This window comes from Oryza sativa, chromosome 10, assembly GCF_034140825.1.
Source record: "Oryza sativa Japonica Group chromosome 10, ASM3414082v1".
Lineage (NCBI taxonomy): Eukaryota > Viridiplantae > Streptophyta > Magnoliopsida > Poales > Poaceae > Oryza > Oryza sativa.
The window spans coordinates 19,542,717-19,568,240 of record NC_089044.1 but is presented as its reverse complement, the minus strand read 5'-3'; the positions used below and the strand labels follow the sequence as shown (position 1 = coordinate 19,568,240).

At 41.3% G+C, this 25,524-nt stretch overlaps 4 protein-coding genes across 4 annotated transcripts; 3 read left to right on the top strand and 1 right to left on the bottom strand.

Moving 5' to 3' along the window:
* The first annotated feature begins 997 nt into the window (after window positions 1-997).
* On the top strand, window positions 998-2,493 carry LOC4349003 (dof zinc finger protein DOF3.1). Its single transcript, XM_015758829.3, has 2 exons — window positions 998-1,484; window positions 1,563-2,493. The coding sequence occupies exons 1-2, from the start codon at window positions 1,383-1,385 to the stop codon at window positions 2,202-2,204; spliced, it is 744 nt and encodes a 247-aa protein (XP_015614315.1). The 5' UTR covers window positions 998-1,382; the 3' UTR covers window positions 2,205-2,493.
* Window positions 2,494-3,117: 624 nt separating this feature from the next.
* LOC4349002 (uncharacterized) lies at window positions 3,118-6,161 on the bottom strand. Its single transcript, XM_015758828.3, has 3 exons — window positions 5,926-6,161; window positions 5,608-5,813; window positions 3,118-3,533 (listed from the first exon to the last, which is right to left on the bottom strand). Exons 1-3 carry the CDS (start codon window positions 6,016-6,018, stop codon window positions 3,281-3,283), a joined length of 552 nt encoding a protein of 183 aa, XP_015614314.1. The 5' UTR covers window positions 6,019-6,161; the 3' UTR covers window positions 3,118-3,280.
* Window positions 6,162-7,807: 1,646 nt separating this feature from the next.
* On the top strand, window positions 7,808-19,531 carry LOC9270457 (DNA-directed RNA polymerase I subunit 2). Its single transcript, XM_015758826.2, has 27 exons — window positions 7,808-8,104; window positions 8,490-8,563; window positions 8,677-8,796; window positions 9,597-9,673; window positions 9,939-10,002; window positions 10,111-10,181; window positions 10,305-10,382; window positions 10,473-10,518; window positions 10,933-11,113; window positions 11,200-11,252; window positions 11,338-11,411; window positions 11,504-11,621; window positions 12,389-12,473; window positions 13,689-13,801; window positions 14,688-14,815; window positions 14,891-14,970; window positions 15,060-15,301; window positions 15,391-15,555; window positions 15,631-15,795; window positions 15,918-15,992; window positions 16,382-16,485; window positions 16,568-16,643; window positions 17,267-17,389; window positions 17,499-17,642; window positions 17,956-18,168; window positions 18,340-18,573; window positions 18,777-19,531. Exons 1-27 carry the CDS (start codon window positions 7,927-7,929, stop codon window positions 19,218-19,220), a joined length of 3,525 nt encoding a protein of 1,174 aa, XP_015614312.1. The 5' UTR covers window positions 7,808-7,926; the 3' UTR covers window positions 19,221-19,531.
* A 447-nt stretch (window positions 19,532-19,978) lies between these two features.
* Window positions 19,979-25,207, top strand: LOC4349000 (nucleolar complex protein 2 homolog). Its single transcript, NM_001423072.1, has 12 exons — window positions 19,979-20,097; window positions 20,186-20,310; window positions 21,777-21,848; window positions 21,945-22,454; window positions 22,562-22,876; window positions 22,970-23,026; window positions 23,202-23,528; window positions 23,608-23,814; window positions 23,892-23,978; window positions 24,064-24,158; window positions 24,377-24,511; window positions 24,597-25,207. Exons 1-12 carry the CDS (start codon window positions 20,076-20,078, stop codon window positions 24,916-24,918), a joined length of 2,274 nt encoding a protein of 757 aa, NP_001410001.1. The 5' UTR covers window positions 19,979-20,075; the 3' UTR covers window positions 24,919-25,207.
* Window positions 25,208-25,524: the final 317 nt, after the last annotated feature.

Below are 25,524 nucleotides of genomic sequence, written 5' to 3'. Positions count from 1 at the left end.
CCATAGCCAGGAGCAGCAGCCGCCACCGCCACTGCCCTCCCCCCTCCCTCCGGCCACCGCGCCAGGGTGCGCCACCACTGCCACCGGTGGGAGGGGAGAGGGGAGGAGAGGTGGGAGGGGAGGGGAGAGGAGAGAAGAGGTGGGAGGGGACTTAGAAAACTTTGGCTGCGAGGGAAGAGGGGAGAGAGGTTTTTAAAGATGCTTATTTTCGTAGATGGACAACTATCTCGTCTCACGGTTTTTATTTTCGTAGGCGGCAATTTAGTTTCGAGAGACCTACCCGCTTGAAAAGAAAATAACGCCCACGTCTCGAAAAATGATTTTTCTAGTAGTGATTTTGTATATCTCCCTACTTAGACACGTGTAATGTGATGGACCAAAAAGTGTGGTCCTCCACTTTCCACACCTGCACCGCTGCTGCAGCACACACCGCAGCAGGAGGGTCGGGTGGCTGCATGCACGCATACATTGTTCAGTCCACGTTTGCTTCGGTTCGCTTTTCCGTCGCGCGAGCTGATCATCGATCGCCGCCCTCGTCTCCACTATGACCTTAGTCATTAAGCAAAAGAAATTAAGCCCCCTCTTCTTCCACACACACCTAACCTCAGTGCTCCCTCGGTAATTGTAAAGGAAGTTGTTTTGTACAGCGACACGTTCTTTAAAATATAACTTTAACCTTTTTATTTCTATAAAAATATTTATTAAGAAAGTGATATATATGTATACTTTTATAAAATTATTTTTCAAGACAAATCTATTTATATATTTTTTACGTTTTCAAACTTAACAACTTGAGAATTATTCATGATTTATATTCCCAAGGTTTGACTTAGGTGGTGTTTGGTTGGAGGGACTAAAGTGGGGCTAAACTTTTAGTCTCTAATTTCCAAACACCCTCTTAAACATTGTCCTAAACAACTTCCTTTACGAGCAATGGAGGGAGTATACCTCCCCTCTCGCCTAGCTATATAATCAACCCCGACACCTTCACTGAAACACCTCCATGGCTTTCCACCTTCGCTTCCTCCTCCTCCTTGCCCTCTAGCTACTAGCTCACACTGTCACAGTCACCACACAGCTACTAGAAGTAAGATTTAGCTAGATTATTCATTAATCTGTACTAATTGATATTGCTAAGCAGCTGCAGCAGCAGCAGCTGGTTGGGGGGAGGAAGAAGAAGGAGAGTGTTCGATCGGCGGCGGCGGCGGCTCACCGGTCCGACATGCGCAGGGGTTCACCGTGGTACGACTACTACTACTCCTCGTCGTCGTCGTCGTCGTCGTCCCCGGCGCGGAGCAAGCGCGCGCAGGCGCAGCTCGTCGTCGTCGTCTCCGCCGCCGGCAAGAAGCTACCCTGGCCCTCGCCGCGGCGTCGCGGGAGCCATGTCGTCGCCGTTCCTGGGCTCTTCTTCCTCTTCCGCTTCGTCGCCCCTCTCTTACCTGACCCCGCCTAGGCCTCCTCCTCCTCCTCCTCCCCTTCTCATGGTACGTCACGGATTAGCTCGATGGTTGACTGATCTTGACGATGAGCTGATGGTGTTCGACGACGATCTTGGCGTGCAGGGGCAGGGATACGCCGCTGCTGCCAATGGCGGAATTGGCGGCGGCGGCGTCGAGGCGGTGAACGCGGCGGCGGCGCCGAGGCAGGGTGGCAGGCACGCCGGGCACCCGCCGCTGCCGAGGCCGCCGCCGAGGCAGTGCCCGCGGTGCGGCTCGGCGAACACCAAGTTCTGCTACTACAACAACTACAGCCGCACGCAGCCGCGGTACCTCTGCAAGGCGTGCCGCCGCCACTGGACGGAGGGCGGCACGCTCCGCGACGTCCCCGTCGGCGGCGGCCGCAAGAACAGCAAGCGCGCCGCCGGCGGAGGCAAGGCCGGCGCCACAGCCTCGACGGCGGCTTCTGCCCATGTCGTCGCGCCGGCGGCGGCGCCGCCGACGTCGTCGTCGTTCCCCGATCTCCTGAGGCAGATGCTGATGGCGCCGGCTACCGCCGGTGGCGGAGGCGGCTACAGCATCGACCTGACCGCGTGGCAGCAAATGGCGGCGTTCGCGGCTCCACCTCAGGCCGCCACCGGCGATGTCGGCGGCGCGGTCGGAGCGGCGTCGACGGCGGCGCCGGACGCGAACTGCGGCGGCGGCGGCGTGCAGTACTGGAACGGGTGGCTGCAAGATGACATGCCCGGTCTAGATGGTTCATGTTAAGTAACCCGTGCTTGTATTGATACGTATACGTATACGGAGCTACGGATATATATACCGAATACGTATACGTATATATATGTGTGTGTATATGCATGTATAGCCTATGTATGCATACATGCATACACATGCGCTATGAAAGTATATACGTATGTCGTATGCGCATACTAAATTAGCGTAACAAGAGCCTATGACTGTACTAGTGTAGTTTGGATTCAGGTTATTAACTCGTGGGTATATGTTGACCTACTGTAGTTAAATTTGTGTATTTGTGCGACTCTGCCCATTTCTAGTTTGTACGTGCATCTATGTGTTATGCTTTTTTTTTCCCTTTTTTAAGTACTACTCCCACCGTTAAATATTACTCCGTATAAACTTAGTTAAACTTTGTTAACTAAGTTTATAAAAGAATTTAATGACATCCAAAACACTAAATTAGTTTCATTAGATCTAATATTAAATATATTTTGATAATGTGTTTGTTTTGCGTTGAAAATATAACTATATTTTTTATAAACTTGATTAAACTTAAATAATTTTAACTAGAGAAAAAACTAAAATGACTTATAATATGAAAGGGAGGGAGTACAAAGCAAATTGTCAGACAGAAAAACAAAAGTGAAAGACTGCTATGTGCTTGCTTACATACATAAAAGCACTAGTTATGGTTCAATGTAAGTCAAGGATCATATCTTGATAAGTCTCAAGCCAGTGGGTATATTCCATTCTGCTAGATGCTCTGATATTAACCCCATCAATTTGTGAAGCGATTTCATAGCACTTTGCTATAATCATCTACAGTATATAGCTCTGAAAATGAGCAACGAGACACGAGAGCAGAAGCACCGGTAGCAGGGAACCCACAGGCAAGCAGAACAACTGGCAAAAATCCTCTGCACCAACAGACCAACAACACTTTGTGTGCAAAAGACCTAACAAAATAAATTTAAATCACATGGTTACCAAAACTGTCACAGTATTACACAGTGATTTCTCTCTCTCTGAATATGCATTGTAATAACAGACTAATTAAGCACAAATAGCAGAGACAAGATCAAGTGAAGTGATGGTTCAGGGTTTCAGCTGTACGGGCTCATGCCGATGGTGGCTTCCCGGCGGGCGTAGGAGACCCGCGACTTGGAGAAGTAGAAGTAGTAGGCTCCGGTGAGCACGCAGGTGATCAGGGAGAAGGCGGCGCCGGCGCCGAACGTGCCCCGCCGCACCGTCTCGCAGTCCGGCGGGTTCTCGAAGAAGACCTTGCGGTAGCGGGTGTGGTAGGCGGACTGCACCAGCCCGGCCAGCAGGCACGACTCCGCGATGAGGAATGTCAACCTGAGTAGAAGAACATCAGGCAGAATGTTCAGTACCCCAGTGTGCAAAAACTGGATGGTTTGGATGAAATTTGTATAGATTCGCTGGCTGCTTAACTGGGTAATTCAACTGTTTGATATATAGAGATCATTGGATGAATAAATTGAAGCATTTGAAGATGTCATGCTATGATTCTTATGCCTTATGCTGCTTGCAATTTTTATGCTTTTGTTTTGGGGGCAAAAGTGAGAATTCAATAAATTCATGCGTTCATATAGCAGTCTAATTAGTACAGAATCATGGCAGTAAAAGTATTTTTCAGATGCTGTAATACATACTAGGTGCTACAATGAACAGGTAACACAGTACCCATGTCACCAGCAGGTGTATGAAAGAACACAAGTAGAAACATATCAATGCCAATCGTATCTGAGGAATCATAGATAAACCCCTGTTTTCTCTAGATAAAAAGGACAGTTAAAGGGGGCGTTCGGTAAAGATTGTGTGCCAGGGGAATTATCAAAGTTAGGGCCAGGTCTTCCAAAATAGAAAATTTGCATAATATTTCTGGAAATAAGATAAGTGATAACCCATGAACACGCCTAGTTCTACAACAAACTGAGTAACTGCCTGGAGACAAAACAAAAATATTTTATTTTGATAAGTAAAACAAATTGACTATGGTTGTTCGGGTGCAGTCATGAGAAAACGCATGCCTGACTTGTTAGTTCGGTAAAATGTTTAAACTTAATTCTGCAGCAATTAAGCAATTATCTATATTATTACTTTAAATGATGCTAGTGGTGGTGTCAGCGTCTGCCTCCAACGTCACAAGCTAACATGTGGGGCCATAAGATCCATACACATGAATGTTTTTGCTTTATATATGGCATTTTATGCCTAATCAACTAACTATGCTAAATTTAAGTTTTTCTTTTGCTTTTATCTCTTATAATATCCGTTGCAACGCATGGGGCCTTTAGCTAGTCAGTGTAGAAACAAATGGTTCATAAACAATTCATACAGGTAGTCTGAATTTCAGAGCTCATACATATACCACTGTCATAATTGTTTACAATGTGTTGTGCAAGAAGTTTGGGGGAAAATGGTCATATAACTAGACTGTATCACTGGACTCACAGATTACCAATAGAAAGTACCGACTCCAAACCCAACAAATCAGAACAGTTTAGTACTAGTATTAACTGAAAGCTACTCGTTGATTAGTTGATGAAGCTTGCCCTTAATCAATGTGGGACTTGGTCCAGCCGGCCGTCCAACAATTTCTACAACCACTAAAGCACTAAACTCAACGGTTGAGCCTTGATCAGTTAACACTGTGAAGGACATAGCAAGCAAATGGCAACCTTTACATTTTGACCAATTCAGCATAAGAACTCCAAGATGACCAAAGCTAATTGCTAACTGTACAAAATTCAAGACCAAACTCCCAACCAGTCAATTTATTTATTCTTAAAAACCATCAACATCATAGTTTGTATTCTACCATAGCCTGCTATATGCTAACATTCCTACAATTTTGCCCCGTGTGCACCCCTAAATAAATTAGCATACAATATCAGCAATCCAATAATCCGAATGCGCAAGCAAAATTTAACAAATTACATGACATTCTAGGGAAAATATCAAATAATTTGCATATTTCCTCTTCTTGAGAAAATCTTAGAGCTAGATGATTGATGATTCACGGATATAGAACAACTAATTTGTATATTTCAGCACGAATCGCATCAATCCGCAGGGATTTCGTGTAAATTTTACCCTCACCAATCAACACCCCAATTTTCCCAATCCCCAAGTTTGGCTGAGTCGTTGATCCAACGCGCTTTCCCCTGCACCGATCTCTAGTTTCTTTCTGACTTTTCGGCAACCCCAAACATGGACAGCTAGAGATTCCCAAGCTAATAATCCCTGAATTCGCGCTGCTTTGCTTGATTAAACAACGCGAGAAACGAAGCGCACGACTCGCGGGGCCCGCGCGTCAGCCTCACGCGGGGAGGTCAATGCGGCGGCGGCGGCGAGAGCCGAATCGTGGAGAGGATGGGGAAGGGGAAGGGGGGATCGGAGTTGGTACCAGGAGGAGAGGAAGAGGATGAGAGCGCAGGCGCGCGCGCCGCCGGGGCGGAGCGCGGCGCCGCAGCAGAAGCAGCGGCTGGAGACGGCGGCCACCGCCTGGCCGATGAGCAGCAGCGCCAGCGCGGCGGCGCCCAGCCCGGTCGCCGCGTCGGGGCGGTACACGCAGTAGGTCCACTCCTGCCTCGCGTCCGTCTCCACCCTCGCCTTGCCGCCGGAGAGAGAGAGAGAGAGAGCACAGGAGCATCATCAGCATCAGCATTAGCATCAGCACAGAAAGTCAGTTCGTCGGAGGAGGGGGAGAGAGGGGGGCGCGCACCGATGGGCGGCTCTGCTCGGCGGCGATGGCGAGGCCGAAGGCGACGACGTCGACGACCAGGATGACGGCCAGCACCCTGGTGGAGTCGGCCATGATGGGGGCGCGCCGCGAAACCCGAAACCGGCGGCGGCGGCCGGAGATCTCAGATCACCTCGTCGTCGTCTCGCTCTCGCCGCGGGCTCGAATGAATTGGCCGCCGTTTCGTATTGTACTGCCTGCCGTTTTTAAAACAAAGCGAGGTTGAACTGTTCGGGTCGCTTTTTTTATACACTCCGCGTGCTTGTTTCGAAGACGCAAAGCTTAAAAAAGAAGTTTGGAATTTGACGATATTCCACTTCAAATTTAAAAAATCGACGCAACTATTTATGTGGTGTTTGGATTTAGAAACTAAAATAAACCCTGTTTAACACTAAGTCGTTCTAGCATTTCCCATATTCATATTGATGTAAGTCATTCTAACATCAATATAAATATAGAAACGACTTACATTGTTAAACGGAGGGAGTAATAAAACTAATTACGTAAATGGAAACTAATTTGCGAGAAAAGTTTTTTAAACCTAATTAATCCATAATTAGCATATGTTTATTGGCATTACATAGGCTAATGGCTCAATAGATTCATCTCGTGAATTAGTCCAGAATTATGAAATGTATTTTGTTATTAGTTTATGTTTAATATTTTTAATTAGTGTCCAAATATTTAATGTGACGTTAACTAAAATTTTAGTCCCTGATCCTAATACCACCTTAGTACAAGCACTGCTGACGTTCGTGAAAAATACATGCCGATGTCTCAAGATTCGCACTAGTGCTGTTGATGGAATAGCAATACATGCCGATGTCTGAAGATTCGCGCTAGTGCTGTTGATGGAATAGCGACGATTTGATGATAATTTGATAAGAGTTTGAATTGGAAGTTTGACGAGCTAGCGGAGTATCGTCAAGTCAAACATTCTGCTCATGGCAAGTTGCTCGTATACTGTTCACCGGTTTGATTTTTTAAGAAATATTCACATAAAAATTCCTTGTACGAAACGTATTTGTATATCAGTTTAGTATAAAGCTCACCTAAACAGCTCATAAGAACGGAACCTTAGTAACGTGCATTAGTACTTCATCATCCAAGCAGACCTGCTTTCGATCCATTCATCGCTTATTCATTTCGGCCTTTGGGTCATTTTGTATTACGAAAATTCTTAAAATCAATAACATATGATATATACAAAAAAAAAAAACTGTTCAGCAAAATGGTGGCACTTAGGTACTGTACTTAACCATAAAAAATATATAAATATGTAAAGAATGATACACCATAAATATAACGAATGAACTATTTTTTATCTGTAAAAGGCCGCGACATGTCTAACCATTGCCATTCAACTTAACGTTTAGAACAGCACGCAATATCATTTTAGACTTAACACTTACATTTTATCTACACGTAAAATAGTTTGCTGTCTATATATAGCTAAGTCACATCTCTCTCCTATTGTTCTCCTCTATTTTCATATTTTCACATAGTTTTTTTTGACAATAACTTTCATGTCTTTTTTTAAAATGAAATAATTTTGATCCCAGATTAGCAATAACTCTATAATTAACACAGTATAAAGCCTCATGAAGATAACTCGAAATCTCGCGGGACAAGCGCAAATATTAGACGCTTGGGTAAAAGTTGAATGGTTTTTCTCCGAGCAAAAACCATTGAACCACCTGTGCTATTCTGTACGTTGGATTCGAAAGAACCTCAATGAACGGTCCGATCTACCCCCCCTCTCTCCCCACTTGTTGGCCCACCATCGGCCCATGGACCAAAAAGCCCATTTCCTCTCGAAGGCCTTAAACCCCTCGCCTCTCCTCCTCCCTCTCCCCTCCTCCTCACTAGGGTTTTACCCCCCACCTTCCCGCCGAAACGCGACGCCGCCACCGCCGCTCGCCGCCGCCGTCGCCGTCGGCGGCGCTCTCCCTCCCTCCCCCTCTCCCCCCCGCACGCGCGGCCATGGCGGCCGGGAAGAGCTCGTCGGCCTCCAAGGAGGACCAGTACGCGGCGCTGCGGGAGCTGTACCGGCCGCACATCGACTCGTTCGACTACTTCATCGACGAGGGGCTCGACAAGATGCTTCAGTCCATCCGCCCCGTGGAGATCACCGTCCCCAACTCCCCCACCACCCTCAGAAATATCCTTCCTGCTTTTTTTTTTTTTTACCTTTTGCTCGTCGCTTACAGTTCAGTGGACCAGTTTTTTGTGTGCTAGTACGAATTTACCAGTTTTTCCCCACCCAGCATCCAAAATTCAATTCTTATGTGCTACGAATTTACCTTAAGACAGCTCTCGTGCTTTCCGAACTTAGCTGACAAGTTGTTAATAAAGCCAACACCCAGTAGTTCCAACATAGAGTTACTAAGGCGCAGGTTTGAATTCGTTTTCACTCTCTTACGAGGACACCAATAGATGAGGTTTGGAAGGACTGCTATATTTGTGGATGCTAATTGTTTGTGTACGGAATGAACTATGGAAGTAACTTGGTTATCATCTCATTTTCCCTTAACCGTCGTCTATACTATCCTTGGAGAAAGGTCATCTGTTCCCACCAAAGAGGGATGGTCGGTTGGATGCACCGCTCTACCCCCAGCAGGTTTTGCTATATGGACTTATCAAATCCCTTTACATATCATTTTCATTTTAAACACAAGACATTTGTTTAATCTATTGAAAACTTTGGACGTTCTTTCCTGTTTGGATGAGCAGTGCAGGCAGGCACGGACGACGTATCATGGGGAATTTAAAGTGGATACTTTCATCCAATGTAATGACGGACCAGCTGTCAGGCAAACCTTCAATTTTGGTTACTTGCCTATTATGTTAATGGTTGTTACCCCTTCTTTGTTGTACTTCTTATCACATTTTTTTCGTAAGAACTTCTCTAGGTGGATTTTGGAACTTGAATGAGCGGCTGACAGCTTAGTTGAGTAGTAGCATCCACATATGAGTGCAGCTTGTTATCTGCTTTTAGGATCTAGCTTGTGTTTCTACAATTTTACATTAGTCTGGCACCCCAATAAGTCTTGGTTAAGTTCACCTGTCTCTTTGGTACAAAAGCTACTTCTGCTTCTTCAAGTCAAAAAATGAAAACTAAGCTATCTAATATGATATAGTTACCTGGAAAAAAAAGAGACTTTTCTCTATCAGTTGGGTGGAAAGAATCAAACATTATGCACTTTATTAGTGTCATGATGTTTTGTCAGTTTATAGCTTTATAATAGGCCAAAAATCTAAATTAATAAGCATGATTATGCAGTTTTTGCGGTTCAGTGCTGCTTTACAATTCTGACACTAAAATGATAAATAATAGCTGCTTTGAATAATTTATAATCAGTTGTTCGTGAAAGCTGATCTGCAATTCTGCATGCATCATACTATGCTGCAATTCTGTAGAGTTAGGAACACCCAAAGCATCGATATTAAAAAAAGTGCAGATACATCACATTTTGGTGGTAGCCATAGACAACTATTATTGTTTCTTCCTTCTGGAAGCTATGCAGGATTCATTTCACGTTCCACTTCTCTCTACACCACCTTATTTGTTCTTATTTGACCGATGGTTTTGATTTAATTAGTGTGAATTGTATTCTATTCTTGTTTATGATTTTATGCTCATGCAATTCCAGTCAAAGCTTTGCCATCTAAGAGGTGCAGATTCTGAAAAATTGATTTTCCATGGTGAAGAGGCAACAGAAATGGGCGGGTGAGTATGTTATGAACTTGTTTATTTGTTTACATTCTCTTAATTATGTCATCTTCTTCCCTTTCTATCATTTCTTAGTACACCGATCATTTAGTCTAGTCATTCAACTTGTTAAGACTACCTGTGGATCTTATTGATCGATTCATTGTGTTATGATTATATCACATTCACTCTTGATTCTTCTACTGTTACTGAACAAATTTTTTGACACTGTTTCCTATGTTAGTGTATTCATTCTGATGCATTTTGTAAAATTTTCTTTCAGGTACTTCATATGTGGTGGGATGGAGAGACTTGTACGGATTCTTATTTTACAAAAACGTAACTATGTAAGATTACTCAGCTTTTCTTTTAGATTTATGTTGCAAGGCTAATATTAGAAAAAAAAAACCCAGAGAACATTATGGCAATGAATGGTTTGGTGTGAATTTTTTCAGCCTATGGGCCTGATCCGTGGCTCTTTCGTTAATCGTGGTGCTGGGTACACTGACAAAGCAGTGATCATAAGGTGCCATATACTTGTCTATAGCTGCTTATGTTACTGAGTTTTTTTGCTGTTGCAAGTATACTTGTCTGTGTATCTAGTTGTACCTTTTTTATGTTATAATCCATATCTAGTTTTTTTTGACAGATGTGTCCAAGATGATCAGTCCAGTGTGACAATAAAGCTGTATTACCTCCTAAATGGCAGTGCAAGGCTTGGGTTCTGGTAAGTTCTGCACTGGCAAATTGTGAGTGGAAATGCTTGAGTTTCTTTTTAGTTTTTGGAACTTGATTCTTGAATTTGTGCAAAATTCAGGTTGGGAGGCAGAGAATTTCTCCTTCCTGTTGGGATTGTTCTCAAGGTATATATTTCCTTCATGGGGCTTATTGTTTTCTAACTGGAAATTGAGTTAATAAGCTTTCTTTGTGCATGATCAAGTTTTACAAATCATTGCTACTATATATTGTTGGATGATGATGCAATCTACAGTGACGACCTCAAGCCCTTTCTTGAAATATTCCATATTTTTCATTTATTGAGTAATTAAGCTGTATTTTACAAACTTTTTTTTTGTTCTAAGCGTTTCATTAATCTTTCCTCTTTCTGTAGTTTATTCTGTTACCTTACCAGATAATTTGATTTATACTCTCACTATTTTATTTAAAAAGTAATATTTTGATTGTGCTTCTATTCTTTGATATTTAGTGTAGGTTGGCAGTATTCTTAATGTAACTTTAACAGTACATTGACCTGATTGTGAATTTACAAATGATAGGCCCTAATTGATACTAGTGACCGGGAAATATTTACAAGCTTGACATGCTGCTACAGTGATCATTATGAAAGAGGAAAGGGAGTTGTCAGCACTCAACTTATTGGTGAAAGGGCACAAATAATTCTTGACGAAGTCAGAGACCTGTCTCTTTTTACTCGCACAGAATGCTTGTTGCATCTTGGTATCTGAGAGTTTAATTTGTTCTATTTGCACAAATTTTTGAATCCTTCTTAGTCACTGACATCGATAATTATCTTTGAAATGCAGGAAAGTACTTCCGATCTGTGATGGAAGGATTTGAGAAAGATGATTTTGAAACTGTAATATTGGATGTTTAATCTGCATTTGTCTTTGCATGTTGTTGAAATTTGGATCGCTTCACTTTGGTCATTCCACATTGTGTAGGTTGCTGAGGCAGTTCTTAAGGACTATATTTTTGTTCACCTGCAAAACAACCATGACAAATTTAATTTATTGATGTAAGTTGAAGTTTTATTGCTCTTTTCTGTGAATTTCTATCCTTTTGAACCTCTTTAATGATGTGTATCTCTTATTACTTTTCACTTCTTAGATTTATGCTGCAGAAACTTTATGCGATTGTAGATCAAACTGCGTCACCTGATAAAGCTGATGCTCTACAGTACCAGGAAGTTCTCTTGCCTGGCCACCTGATAACAGTTTTTCTAAAGGTCACTAAACCCTCTGCCGTCAAGCTCATGACCTTTTTTTTTTCCTTTTTGAAAATCAACTCCATAGTACTACAAAAATGGCATTCAATGTTATGTGCTTAGTAAAAACAATACTATAACATAAAATAGCATAAGTTTTTTGTCTTAACCTTTCTACCCTTGTTCAATTCTCTGCCTCTACCTTCTCTGTTACATATTTGCATGGACTGCTGGACCATGACCAATTGACCAGTGTTAGTTACAAGATGGATGTTTTTAAACTGCTTGGAGCTGGTGCTGATGTGTTCCTTCAAGCATAGGTGCTAAGGTAGAACAGGTCATCCAGCACATACTATGTTGATAGCTTGAGCTAGTAGTCCTTTGCGTTCATATTGACTACTACCTCCGTCCCAAAATATAAGGGATTTTGGAATCCCTTATACTTTGGAACGGAGGTAGTACTTATTTCACGCTCCTAGTATGGTACAGAAGATCTAGGTTATTAACAGTGTAGGCATGGTAGTGGTTACAGGTAGTACGAAGATGTTTTTCACCCAATTTTGCTAAGGTAGTGAGTTAAGTCATATTTTGCTTCGCACTTTTGCTGTGCCTTTGAGCTTATTTTTTTATTCTATTTGTTTCATCTTTGTTCCCTGTGAGCATCGCTTGACGCTGGTTCTTTGATGTCCTATTTTATGGCTGAGATTTTGTTGGTGTTGCTTTTGATTTCTTTTCTGACATCCAGTTCTGTTTTCCTAACTCTTGTTTTTCTTTCCTATCATCTCCAGGATAGACTTCAAGATTGGTTGAGAAAGTCCAAACGGTTAATTGTTGAAGAGGCTACAAAAAATAAAAGCTTTGATCTCAATGACTGTATGTTTACTCTATCCATGTTTTTATACAGGAACCCTTTTTAGTTGACCTGTGTTTCTGAAGTATACTACATCGATACTAGAATCCACTAATGATCCATCAGCGAGTGAATGCTAGTGATCTTTGCATTCATATGATCCAACAAGTCTTCATATGGCCAGAGACCCAGAGTTGTTTATGGGTTCCAACATCTGGTGTACTCTTTATAGGAGTGGACGAGGGGTAGCCTACTATCACCACTGTTGTTATTGTCTTAGGAACCAAGGTCTAGACATGCTTGTTGGGACTAATTTCCATAGGAATAAGATCAGTTTGGTTAGTATCACCTATTTCCATAATATTAGTTACTCCCTTTGTCCCAAAATATAGCAACCTAGTACTGGATTAGTCACCACCTAGTATTATGAATCTGGACAGAGAGGGGTTGGACAGAGGGCTCTGTCCATATTCGTAGTGCTAGGTGGTGTCTAATCCAATACTAGGCTGCTATATTTTTGGATGGAGGGAGTAGTATATATGTTAATTAGTATCCTATATTTTATAGAATTTTTTGGTTTAGATAGCAAGTTAAATATTTGATTTGTTTGGAAGTTAGAGATTTTATTCTGGAGGGTCAAGTTAAAGGGACATCAAGAGTTATTGAGACATCTAGTGGAAAGCCTTGCTGGCTGATGAGGATTGGGGGTAGGGTTCTCATAGCGAGGACTGGGTGTAGGTCATCTAACTGCTGTTTTGAGTCTTCAACTTTTGATTCTCTTGGCTGAACTATAATGGGTGCGTAGTGTCCTGTTTTTAGGAAGCCTGGCTTGATCCTTAAGAATATAATTTCTACCATCCTAACAAACCAAATCTCTAACTTTCTATCTGAACAGATTACATTTTAACATTATAGAAATTGCTGGTACTGACCAATCTAATCTTATTTGCAATGAAACTAATCACTTATAAACTACTAACTTGTTGCTGCAGTCATCACGCCTAGACCTTGGACCCCTAAACAGGCTTTTGTCTAATAAATCGTGTTGCATGAACACTGCATTCTCTGCATTTATGGCTAGTATTGGTAGTTGTACAAGTATGCTAAACTCTTGAACTAGTAATCATTAACATGACGGATCAGAAACTACAGACCACAAGATTAATCCTAACAGCAGATCCCATAAAAATACCAGCTACAACTTTTATAACAGTTACGACTATTTTTCTTTTGTGCAGCACAGGAGGTCAGGAAATTTCTCAGTAAAACTTCAGCATATGTTGGCAAAGCTATTCAGAGTATGATAAAGGTCGGAAAAGTAAATTCACAATCAGGGCTAGATCTGCCACAGGTGCATCTCTTACAAATGCTTACTGCATCTGGTATTTTAAATAACATTTGGCGATAATATACTGGCAAAGTCATATAGCATAAAAACACATCGTGATGCACTAATTGTAAAAACAACAAAGAACTAAATCAATTTGCAGTGAAGTGATTTATAGTTTACTCACCTTTTCGTGAGGTATATATTTTTTCTCGTGAGTGAATTTGTCGATGGTTTTCCTTGTTTGCTCTGGTTTATTGCATCACACTCTCCCTTGCATGTCTAAGTAACTTCCCTAGTAACTATTATCTCTTCTTTCAAAGGTATTTGAGCAGGGATATCATGTCCACCCTCCTATTTTTCGACCTTAATTCTTTTTCACACTCAATTACACCTATTAATTTCTGAGGGAATATTAAAAATTACGTAATGCTGTGTATATGTCAACCCTTCAAGTAAGTTTTCAAGATGAAAGATAACAATATGCAAAATGAATTACGTCAAAAACTGAAAACGATCTGTTCAAAAGTATCACTGCTCACTACACATTATATTGAGTTACAGCAGAAGGTATCATGCTGCGGCAGCACAGTGCTGGAGATGGCCATGGGGTACCGGCCACTAACCCACCGCTTCAATGCTGGCTATAGGCTGTTTTGAAATAATGAAGGCATCACTTACCCACAATTTACATTTTAGTTTTTCAGACAATATATCCCAAGTAATTTGTTGGTAACTGATTCCTTCTCTTCTGATTAAGAGATGCTTGACACGAGTCACAGATTATGATATATGTTCGTAGTAAAATCTCTTGGCAAGAACGTTCATTTTCAGTTAAGTTCAATGTTGTTTGTGTTCACAGTCCTCTCAGATCATTTTTATATGTGATAAGCACCTTTTAAATTTGCAGCGAGATGGGATGACCATTCATGCTGAACGGCTCAACTTTCATCGTTATATTTCGCATTTCCGGTCTGTGCATAGGGGTTCTAGTTTTGCTAAAATGCGTACGACATCTGTGAGGAAGTTGCTTCCAGAGTATGTTAAACTACCTTACCAATTTATTGTTCTTGTCTTGCTCCGATATTGCTTGTACTGAAAATTATCATGTAGGTCATGGGGTTTCCTCTGTCCTGTTCATACACCTGATGGAGAGCCTTGTGGTTTACTGAACCATATGACTTCCACATGCCGTAAGAAACTGCTACACTAAATGCTGTTGTGTGTGTGTGTGATTTTCATTTTGGGGGAGAGTGTCATCAGTTAAATTTGGAATGTACAGGTATTTCATCCTTTTACAACTCAGAAGGGGCAACTAAAGATTTTCAGAAAATAAAGATGTCACTTATTGCTCGTTTGGTTGGCGCTGGAATGGCCCAACTGTTGCCGAGGATAGAGCGAACTGGTCCTCCAGAAGTCCTACATGTCCATGTGGATGGATGCATTGTTGGTTCCATCGCTTCTGCTAAGATTGAAGAAGTAGTAAATCATCTTAGAAGTTTAAAATTGCTTCCACATTCAGGGGTCTGCTCTCTAATACTGCTGTTATTTTTCCTAGATAGTTTATTTTTCCTCAAGTTCTATCTCATATCAGTGCTTTTAATTCTGTTTAGATTCCAGAGGATTTGGAAGTGGGTTATGTACCCTTAAGCCATGGTGGGGCTTATCCTGGACTATACCTTTTCACCAATCCAGCTAGATTTCTTCGTCCGGTCAGAAGTCTCTTAGGTCTATCCAATGGAGGGCCAAATATTGAGCTGATTGGACCATTTGAACAGGTTCCCTTTTATCCACTTCAATGGTCCTATATTAGTTTATTATTACAAGATGACTAATTTTTCATTCTACATTAGGCATTCATGGAAATACGATGCCCTGATGGTGGGGATGGTGGAAGAAACAAATTATTTCCTGCAACTCATGAAGAAATCCACCCTACAGCCATTCTTAGTGTAGTTGCAAATTTGACACCTTGGTCTGATCACAATCAAAGTCCTCGGAACATGTACCAATGTCAGGTCAGTAGCCAGATCTTCCCTTACTGTAAATCAATTTCTCATGCATAATGAAAATTGCTCACGCATAATGAATGCTGAGACCTTTTTTTTCTAGACCTGCTAACCTGCTTGCTTGTTCACAGATGGCAAAGCAAACCATGGGATTCTGTGGCCAAGCTCTAAAATTCCGTACTGATGTAAAAGCATTTCATCTACAGGTTTGTTTTCCTGTGCAATAATTACTAACCAACTATCATTAGCTACACTTCTTTGGTTGTTAGAAGTTGCTCTATTTCTGTTGAATATGTACCTGCCCAATAACATGTTGACAACCTTAGGAGCAAATGGTTTGTGCCATGTAAAGATAATTTGTGGTTCTGTTGTATCAAGTGTTTTAATTGGTACTATTTTCATTTATTGGTGGCAGATGTATGTCATCCTGCTCTTGGCAGGTTTGCTAATTTTGTGCCTTTTGAAATTGTCCCAAAATCAATGAAATTGTCTGTTTCTAAGTACTTAATTATGTGACAACATATCATGCAGAAATGATTGCATTGAAAATCCTTTTTTATAACCAGTCAGGTGGCTCATATAAATATTTTTTCAGACCCCTCAGACACCAATTGTCCGGACAGCTACATATAGCAAGTATTGCATGGATGAGTTCCCATCCGGAACAAATGCTATTGTTGCGGTGCTATCATACACAGGGTGAGCATTTCATTATGTTGTGTAATGATCATTTGTTTGAACTTTAACATGATAAAATCATAGAACTGGTATTGCAATCTAGGTATGATATGGAGGATGCCATGATTTTGAATAAATCCGCTGTTGATCGTGGGATGTTCCGTGGGCATATTTTCCAGGTAAGTAAATGTTTTTTCCCCTTTTTTGGTGACTCTTGAAGATATCTCATTAACACTAATAAGAATTTAATGTCAAAATGTGTATCGAATGGCATACGCACATCTTTAATGTACTCTCCATCCCAAATTTTGATGGGATGCCTTTTTCTGGGCATCTGAATCATTACCCATTGATCTATTTTGAGATTTGTGGCTTTAACCTGGGTATCTTTTACACAAATATATGCGACATTTCAGTTCTGCAAAATATTGAATCCATATTTGATTTATTTTTGTGAAACTGCAGTTGCATTAATTTGAAAGTAGTTCAATAAGTTTTCTTTCTTCAAAAGTTGCTATTGATTGTAAAGATGTATCAGACAGTTCTTGACGTGGATGTTGGTGCCTAGGCATCCAAATATCAAAATTAGTTTACCTATCTATATTTTATATTTGAATAATCCTGAGCATTAGATTTGGATTCTTCAATTCGGAATGCCATCTCAGTATGCACGTTTAGTATCCACCAACAGAGAGTACCTTTGGAAAAATCTTGATTGGATGATCTAACTTGGTATAGATTGAACCTTAAGTTTGACAAAACCTAAAATTAGTTTCTTTTATCCTTTGTACTCTTTCTGCAGACTGAGTGCATTGATTTATCAGCAAAAAGTAGAGATAATGTTACGGAGTTCTTTTGCAAGAGTAATCTTTCGAGGGACACTACCGCTGCAATCGAATCAGATGGCCTTCCTCGGATTGGAGAGGTAGTTATGTGCTCGTACTAAGTTAATTTTTTACCATGTGGAGAAGTGGTAGCAGTGTAATTTCTTCTTGACGATATTCCCCGTACTCAAATGTATGTGTATGAAACAGAACATATTTCCAAATGAGCAGTACTACAGCGTCTGTAACAATCTCACTGGTACAGTAAGGCCTATCAAACTGAAGGGCTCAGAACCTGCAGCTATTGATTATGTTGCTGTCAATGGGACAAATTTTAAGGATCGTCTACAAAAGGTGAGGCCATGGCCACCTCCAGTATCCTGTGCTGGATGAAATTTATCTTCGGCAATAATGTGTGGATATCCCTATTCACCTTGTTAAAAAAGGGCAGACTAAGTGCCTGTGTTTGTTTAAATGCAAGAAAAAAGTGAAATACCTTCAGTTTCTTTAAACTACAAAAAAACCCAGCCTCTTTTGGAACCAATGAACTTTAGTATGTTACACAATGCATTTCTTGAATGTTAGTAGGATTATTGTTTGTGAAAGTGTGTTCTAATTTGTTTTTTGTCATCTTGGCATGCTTTTCACTACTGCATGTTTTTGTCAGGCTAATATTCGTCTGCGTCGCGTGAGAAATCCTATAATTGGTGACAAGTTCAGCAGCAGACATGGTCAAAAGGGAGTTTGTTCGCAGTTGTGGCCTGATATTGATATGCCATTCTCTGCTAATACTGGGATGAGGCCAGATCTCATCATTAATCCCCATGCATTTCCTTCACGAATGACTATAGCAATGCTCTTAGAGTCGATAGCAGCAAAGGTACAAACTTCTTTCATAGGTTGAGAGAAGCTTGCATTTTTTTCTTCATTTTGAAAGAAATATCATGATTGTTGCGAGAGAGAGACAGAGATTCCTTGTTTCCAATTCTTCTCATTTAAGTATGATAGCGTCTTGGTACTTTCTTTACTCACTGAAGTCTTGTCTTCACAGGCCGGAAGTCTGAAAGGGAAGTTCATTGATGCAACGCCTTTTGCAAGCTCAGTTAAAGAGAGATCAAATTCCATTGTGGATGAACTGGGACCCATGCTTGCTTCTTATGGATTTAATTACCATGGAACAGAAATTCTATATAGTGGAGTTTTTGGCACTGAGATGAAATGTGAGATTTTCCTTGGACCTGTATACTATCAACGCCTTCGTCATATGGTCTCAGACAAATTTCAGGTGGGCAATCATTATTTGTGTACCATCTTATTATGTATAGTTAAAGTCGTTATCTGGCTTATTTTTCCTCCTTTTCTATTCGATATCGGATTGAAGATCTCTACAATGCTATGCATCAAAAGTATTCATTGCTCTATTTATCTAGTCACCAATGTTTCCACACTATTGCTTGTAGATTCTCATGGATGTGTTGGGTTTCGCAGGTTCGTACCACAGGGCGAATAGATCAGATCACAAGACAGCCAATAGGAGGAAGGAAATACGGTGGAGGGATTCGGTTCGGTGAGATGGAGCGAGACGCGCTTCTCGCTCATGGTGCCTCTTACCTCCTACATGACAGGCTCCATTCCTGCTCCGACTACCATATCGCGGACGTGTGCTCCATCTGCGGGAGCTTGCTGACGGCGACGGTGATCAAATCCGAAAGCCAGAAGAAAGCCAAGCGCGACATGCTCGGGCTCCCCACCGTAAAACCTCCCAAGAACTTTGCCTGCCAGGCCTGCAAAACAAGCAAAGGGATGGAGACCGTCGCCATGCCTTACGTCTTCAGATACCTGGCCTCCGAGTTGGCGGCCATGAACATAAAGTTGGAGCTTCGGCTCAGCAATAGAACAGAGCATCCTACTACTACCAGCGAAGAATCCTGAATGATTTGTCTTGGTAGATCTACTCTGAAGATATTATAATCACTGGTTCATCTGGAGCTGGCAGGGCACAAGTGTGCAGTCATGCCATCCGCGGCAGTGTCCTGGGGGATACTGAGAAGTTTTGCTTAGAGGATGTCTCCAGTTTTGTTGTGTGTCACTGCTGTTTTGTTTCATGAAAAGGCAGAGTCTGTTGTATCAAAACATCAATGATTATACCAATTTTATAACATTAGACGTAACTGAACTTGTGTGCATTGCAATGACACATCTGAAATAGTGAAATACGAAGCTTTATTCGAGAGATTTGGCAACACCGGTTCCCTCTTCTGAAGTGATATATGTGTTGTGAAAAAAAGATTACTCCCTCGGACCTAAAAAAAAATCAACTTAGGAGGGGATAACCATATATCTAGACATATGACTGTCTAGATATATTTGTTCTAGGAGGAGTCACATCCTCTCCTAGATTGATTATTTTTTGAATGGAGGGAGTAATATTTGGTCTCTGAAAATGACGATCGTAAATTTATAATGAAAAATACTTTCGTATAAAGTAATGATCGATACGTGATGCCCAAAACCTAATTTTGAAAAAGAAACGTAGAACACAGTAGACGGAGGGAGTATATCGGAATGACCCCTCGAGATTAAACTGGGCCCACTCATGAGTGGGCTTAGGCCCACAGTTCTTGCTGTATCAGTATAATGGGCCGGGCTTAAAACTCCCCTTCCTCCTCCACCCGCCATCTCTCTTCAGTTCCCCAACCCGCCGCCGCCGCCTCCACTAGGGCACGCCGCCGCCGCCGCCGCCTCCACTAGGGCACGCCGCCGCCGCCGCCGCCGCCGCCGTCAGCCATGTCGGACTCCGACGAGTACGGTGCGTTCCCCGCCGCTTCTTCTCCTCGTCCTCTCCTCTATGCACTGTTTGTGTTAGTTTTGACAACGTTTGGCTTTGCTGGGTTTAGTCGACTTGCCCGTGTCGGATGAGGAGGAGTGGGAGGATGGGGAGTCGGAGGAGGACGAGGAGAAGGTGGGCTCTCGTAAGAAGGCCAAGGTTCACGCGAAGCAGCTCAAGAGGCTCCAGGAGAAGGTTCGTCTCCGTCCTCGCCGTCTCCTACGATTCGCGCACCCTTCTCCCAAGCTTATATTGCTTACTATTATTACTTGTTACTAGTAAGCATCAAAAGTAGCATCTGAATTGCTCGGCTCCATTCCATATGTAATGCCTATGTTGATTTAGCTTTGGGCTGTTTATACTAGGATTGGGGATTCTGGTATGTGTTTTTTATTCTGGTATGTGTTATTCTGGTATGTGTTTTTTATTCTTATATTTATACTAGGACTGAGCACGCAAGGCAGTGAATGTTAGAAGGTATATTGCATGCTTAATAGGTGGATATTGGCTCGCTCTCGTATGCATTTGGTAAACTTGTCTGGTTGGCCCTTGTTGATTGATTTTATTGATTTTGGAAATGGACTGCAATCTTCCGAGTTTTACACGCGGAAGTTTGTGCAGAGTACTGAATAGTGACGTGGTTGCTGCAAATAAGTACTATAAGCAAGGCATACAAGTTCCTTAACAAATATAATGATATATTTTAGCCATTCTGATCATTTTGAAGAAGGTGATGGTAAACTAAATCTCAAGTTCTGATTGTGCATTTGGTAATCAGGGCAAGTACTATAAGCCCCTATTTATTGCCCATAAATTTGCCACATAGGATTAGATGATGAGTTGGAGGAGAGAAGTTAGGAGAGAGAGAATGAGCCATCCCTCATGCAAGGGGCAACCTCCACACAATCTCCAAGAAAAATGTAAGATGACGTGAGAGTAAACTAATATTGGGGTTTGTGTACTAGATGTGACATGTTGTATTTGTTACCTCTTAAGTAATGAGAAGATGACATGGTTTAAATTAGATGTGGCACTCACCTCCACTATAAAACTTGCCCTCAGGAAGCTAGTTGTAATGTCATAGGGATTGCTGGTATGTAAAGAGTACTTTTGATATCTAGAATTACGTAGCTCAGTACTGTTATGATTTTTTTCTGCTTACGTTGGATTTATAGCTGTTTATACATAAAGGTAGTTCTACAGTTCTACTTGCACTTTTAGTGTGGAATAACCTATGGCTCTGGTTTAGCGGCCCTGGCATTGCAATTGGGACAGATGAAACTGAAGAAATCATATGTGTTAAGCACATCCAGATTCCAGTTTAAGTACTTTCAGATTAGTTGCTTGCACTTTGAACTAGCCCTCTTTTTTGGAATAAAGAACATGTTATTGACTCGACTTTTGGACAGTCTTATTCTAAAAATAATTGATACTTTTTGTTTCCTGGTAGTGACCATTAGACGGCTTTTTACAAATTTAGATGATAATTATCATTGTTCAATTTATTGCTGAAATTCTTATCTGTATGCATCATTGTTAACACTGCAACAACCAGGAAGTTTTTCTTGAGCTAATCATTTCTTCCATCCCTAGTTCTTGTCATATCTGTGCTGCTGTATTCTGTCAGCTGCTTACGATGGCTGCAAAACTCTTATTTGTAGGATCCTGAGTTCTACAAGTATTTGGAAGAGTGTGATAAAGAGCTTCTGGAATTCGACGATGATGACTTTGATGTAACACAAAACTATTTATTCATTTATTTTGCATTTTTTTTTCTTCTTGCTTGAGAGAACTATATACATTGTATGTTTGCTGCATATTTTGTTTAGGATAATGAAGGAAGTGCTGAGAAACATAGTTCTGTTCCTAAAGAAGAACCGAAAGAAATTGTAAAGCCTATTACAATGCAAATGGTTGATTCCTGGTGCCAAGGAGCAGAAGATGGGAAGATAGGTTCTATCCGGTCTATTCTCGAAGCATTCCGGAAAGCCTGCCATTATGGTGAAGAAAGTGGAAATAATTCTGCACCGAAATTTAGTGTCATGTCTGGCAGTGTACTTGACAAAGTCATGCACTTTGTTTTGAAAAACATGGATAGAATCCTTCGTGAATTACTTGATGCACCTAGCTTTGGGGGGAAGAAAGAGACAGTTAGTGAGCTGATGATTACTAAGCAATGGAAGAGGCATGGGAGATTAATGAGGTTATACCTTGTAAATGCACTCCACATGATAACAGAGTTGACTGATGAGCAAATGGTAGCATTTACTGTACATCGTGTCAGAGCTTCTGCTGTTTTTCTGGCGGCCTTCCCTGCACTCCTCAGGAAGTATGTAAAGGTTTGTAGCTTTGGCTCCTCATCCATCTTTAGTAACCTTTCGTGTCATCTGATGTCTCTGCAGAGTTTGTAATTTCTTTTATTTTCACTTGACTAATTCGATTACAGGCTCTGCTGCATACCTGGTCTAGAGGACGAGGTGCTATGCCTCTTGTTTCATTTTTGTTCCTTCGAGATTTGTGCATTCAACTAGGTTCGGAGTGCCTTGATACGTCCCTCAAGGGTATCTACAAGGCTTATTTGGTGAACTGTAAATTGTCCAAATCAATCAGTGGATCAAAATTGCAGCACATTCAATTTCTTGGTAATTGTGTCAGAGAATTGTACAATGTGGACCCACAAAGTGCATATCAGCATGCTTTTGTTTTCATCCGTCAACTGGCAGTCATCCTAAGGGGAGCTCTTACTGAAAGAGGACCAAAGGTATGTGTAGTTGAACTCTGATGATCATATACTGCAATGTAATTATTTACTTGGCAGCTGACAAGTTTTGTGGTCCCTATTTCATTTTGCAAGACATCGAAGGACAAAAAGCAGAAAGAAAGTATCAAACCAACGAAGAAACGGATGGAGGTATGTCATTATTCCAATGTTGCATATGTACTATCGAGGAATAGAGTCCACTTTGGGATAACACTATTGCTTTCTTTCTTATGTTAGTTTAGTTTTACTCTCTATTCTATATTCTATTACTCTAACTGAGCCTTTCTTTTCTGACTTGTTATTTGCTGACCTTGTTCTTGTGTAGAAATCCTACCAAAAAGTTTATGATTGGCAATACATATTCTGCCTTGAGCTTTGGACAAGTGTTGTGTGTGGATGTAGTTCTGAGGAAGACCTTCGACCTTTGGCTTATCCACTAACCCAGATAATACATGGTGTGGCATGCCTGGTACCAAGTGCGCGTTACTTTCCTGTACGCCTGAGATGTGTGAAGATGCTTAATCGCATTGCTGAAGCTACTGGTACCTTCATTCCGGTGTCTTCCCTGCTGCTTGATATGCTGGAAATGAAAGAACTTGGAGGGAAACCAGATGCTGTAGGCAAAGCAGTGAATCTGTTCAGTGTTAAACAGGTATATTTTCTCGTAATACAACACTTCCTTTGGGAGGACTACTTTGAAAAAACTTTTAATAGGTACTTTTGTCTGGCAGGTAGATAAGAAAACAGTGAAGACACGTGCCTTTCAGGAAGCATGCATCTTTTCCGCGGTTGATGAGTTGGCTAAGCATTTGGCCCAATGGAGCTACTCCATTGCCTTCTTTGAGATGTCCTTTTTAACACTTGTCCGGCTTCAAAACTTTTGCAAAACCGTTAAGGCTGACAGATTCCGGAGAGAGATCAAAGATCTTATCCATCAGGTTTGTGAAGCATGTAAGAGAGAATTGTACCTAACTGAATGCATGTATGCTGATGTTTGTATCCTTTGTGATTCCAGATAAAGGCTAGTGCTGAGTTTGTAAGCTCAAAGCGTGCAGGAATTGGATTCTCTCCTAATGATCCAGCCGTGGATTCATTTCTACAGGTATGGTTGGTCCTGTTGGATGTGCACTGTATATTTGTTATACTCATTTAGTGTCATTTTGTGAGATATATAATGTTCATTTCAGGTTGAGAAGGAAGCAAAGTCAAGTCCTCTATCAAAATATGTTGCTACTCTACATCAGAGAAGTCAGGACAGGATGGACTCTCTGGACGACACAAGGTTGGTTACTTGGTTTCATTGATGTTCATCTAAATTTAGGAGTCAGCCAGTTGAGTCGTAGCACTTATAAACAGAAATGCACCAATTTTTTTTTACCTCGTCGTCTTATCATGCAACATTTTCTAGTAGTCTTTACATGTGAGTGGAGCTATGCTTGATGCTCCATATTGCGAGTACATATAATTAATAAAATTACTGATCATTCTTTTCCCTATCAGCGTTATTGTGGGGGCAGAGTCCTCAACCTTTTCACGGAGGTTGTCAGAAGCACAGAAGCGACAGGATGAACAAGATGATGGCGAAGACACCATTGCATTCAGTAAGAACTTGTTGACTGAAAAGAAGAAAACCAAGTACGCTATCACCTTCCTCTTTGCCTCTTTTTGTTTCTTTTATTGGAATGGTAGACGTTATATGTTTCCTTTCGGGGGTTTGCAGAACTCCAAAGGAGAAGAGCAAGAAGCGAGCCCATAATCACGACGATGTCGCTACGGAGGAGGATATTGTTGAGGATTTGATCTTGAGTTCAGACGAGGAAGACGAAGATGAGGACAAGAATATGGAATCAGATGAGGATGATGGCTCTATGCCTGTTGAAGATGACAGCGATGACGATTTCGTCGACCCAGACAGCCAGTGGAAGAAACAGAAGAAAGAGAAATCAAAGAAACGGAACAAGCGGCAACCCTCAAAGAAGGGTTCGTCAACAACAAAAAGAAAAGAGAAAATCCCACATCCCAAGAAGAAGGCGAAGCATTAGCCAGAGATAATGAAAACGATGATGATGTGTTTTCAATTTTGAAAGAAACAGACGCATCATGAAAATTTTGTTTTAATTGAGAAAGACCTCTGCCATTTCGTTGCGTTCCTTCACCGTTATTATTTATTTATGTATGCTTAATCGTTCAGCTTGGCTGATGTTGTTGATTTTGCTCCATACATTTTTCTTTCTGGCAGATTGTGTGCTGAGTTAAACAAGTGATAATTTCCTTGGGGAAAAAAAAGAGAACGCGAAAATAGTATTGAACAGGCTACAACCTTTGTAAGACATGAAATCAGTCTTAACTAGTGCGAATCATGGGGATATTCCACTACTTTGCACGGCTTAAATTATTGTCCATGAATCGGTGGACCTGTGATTTTCAGTTCTGATTGTAAACTGGTACTAGCATATGAAGCTACATTTGACCAAGCCATGAGAAAAATTAGGACTAATTCCTTTTTCTAAAACAAAATCTCCACGACTTTAGATCACTGATAATTCAGTAGGGGAGAACAACGAGCCTCATTATTTCAATTTGCTCCGTTGCCAAAGTTATTCACACCATTATATATCAACGCTAACTTAATTAAGAGCTCCCTTGTC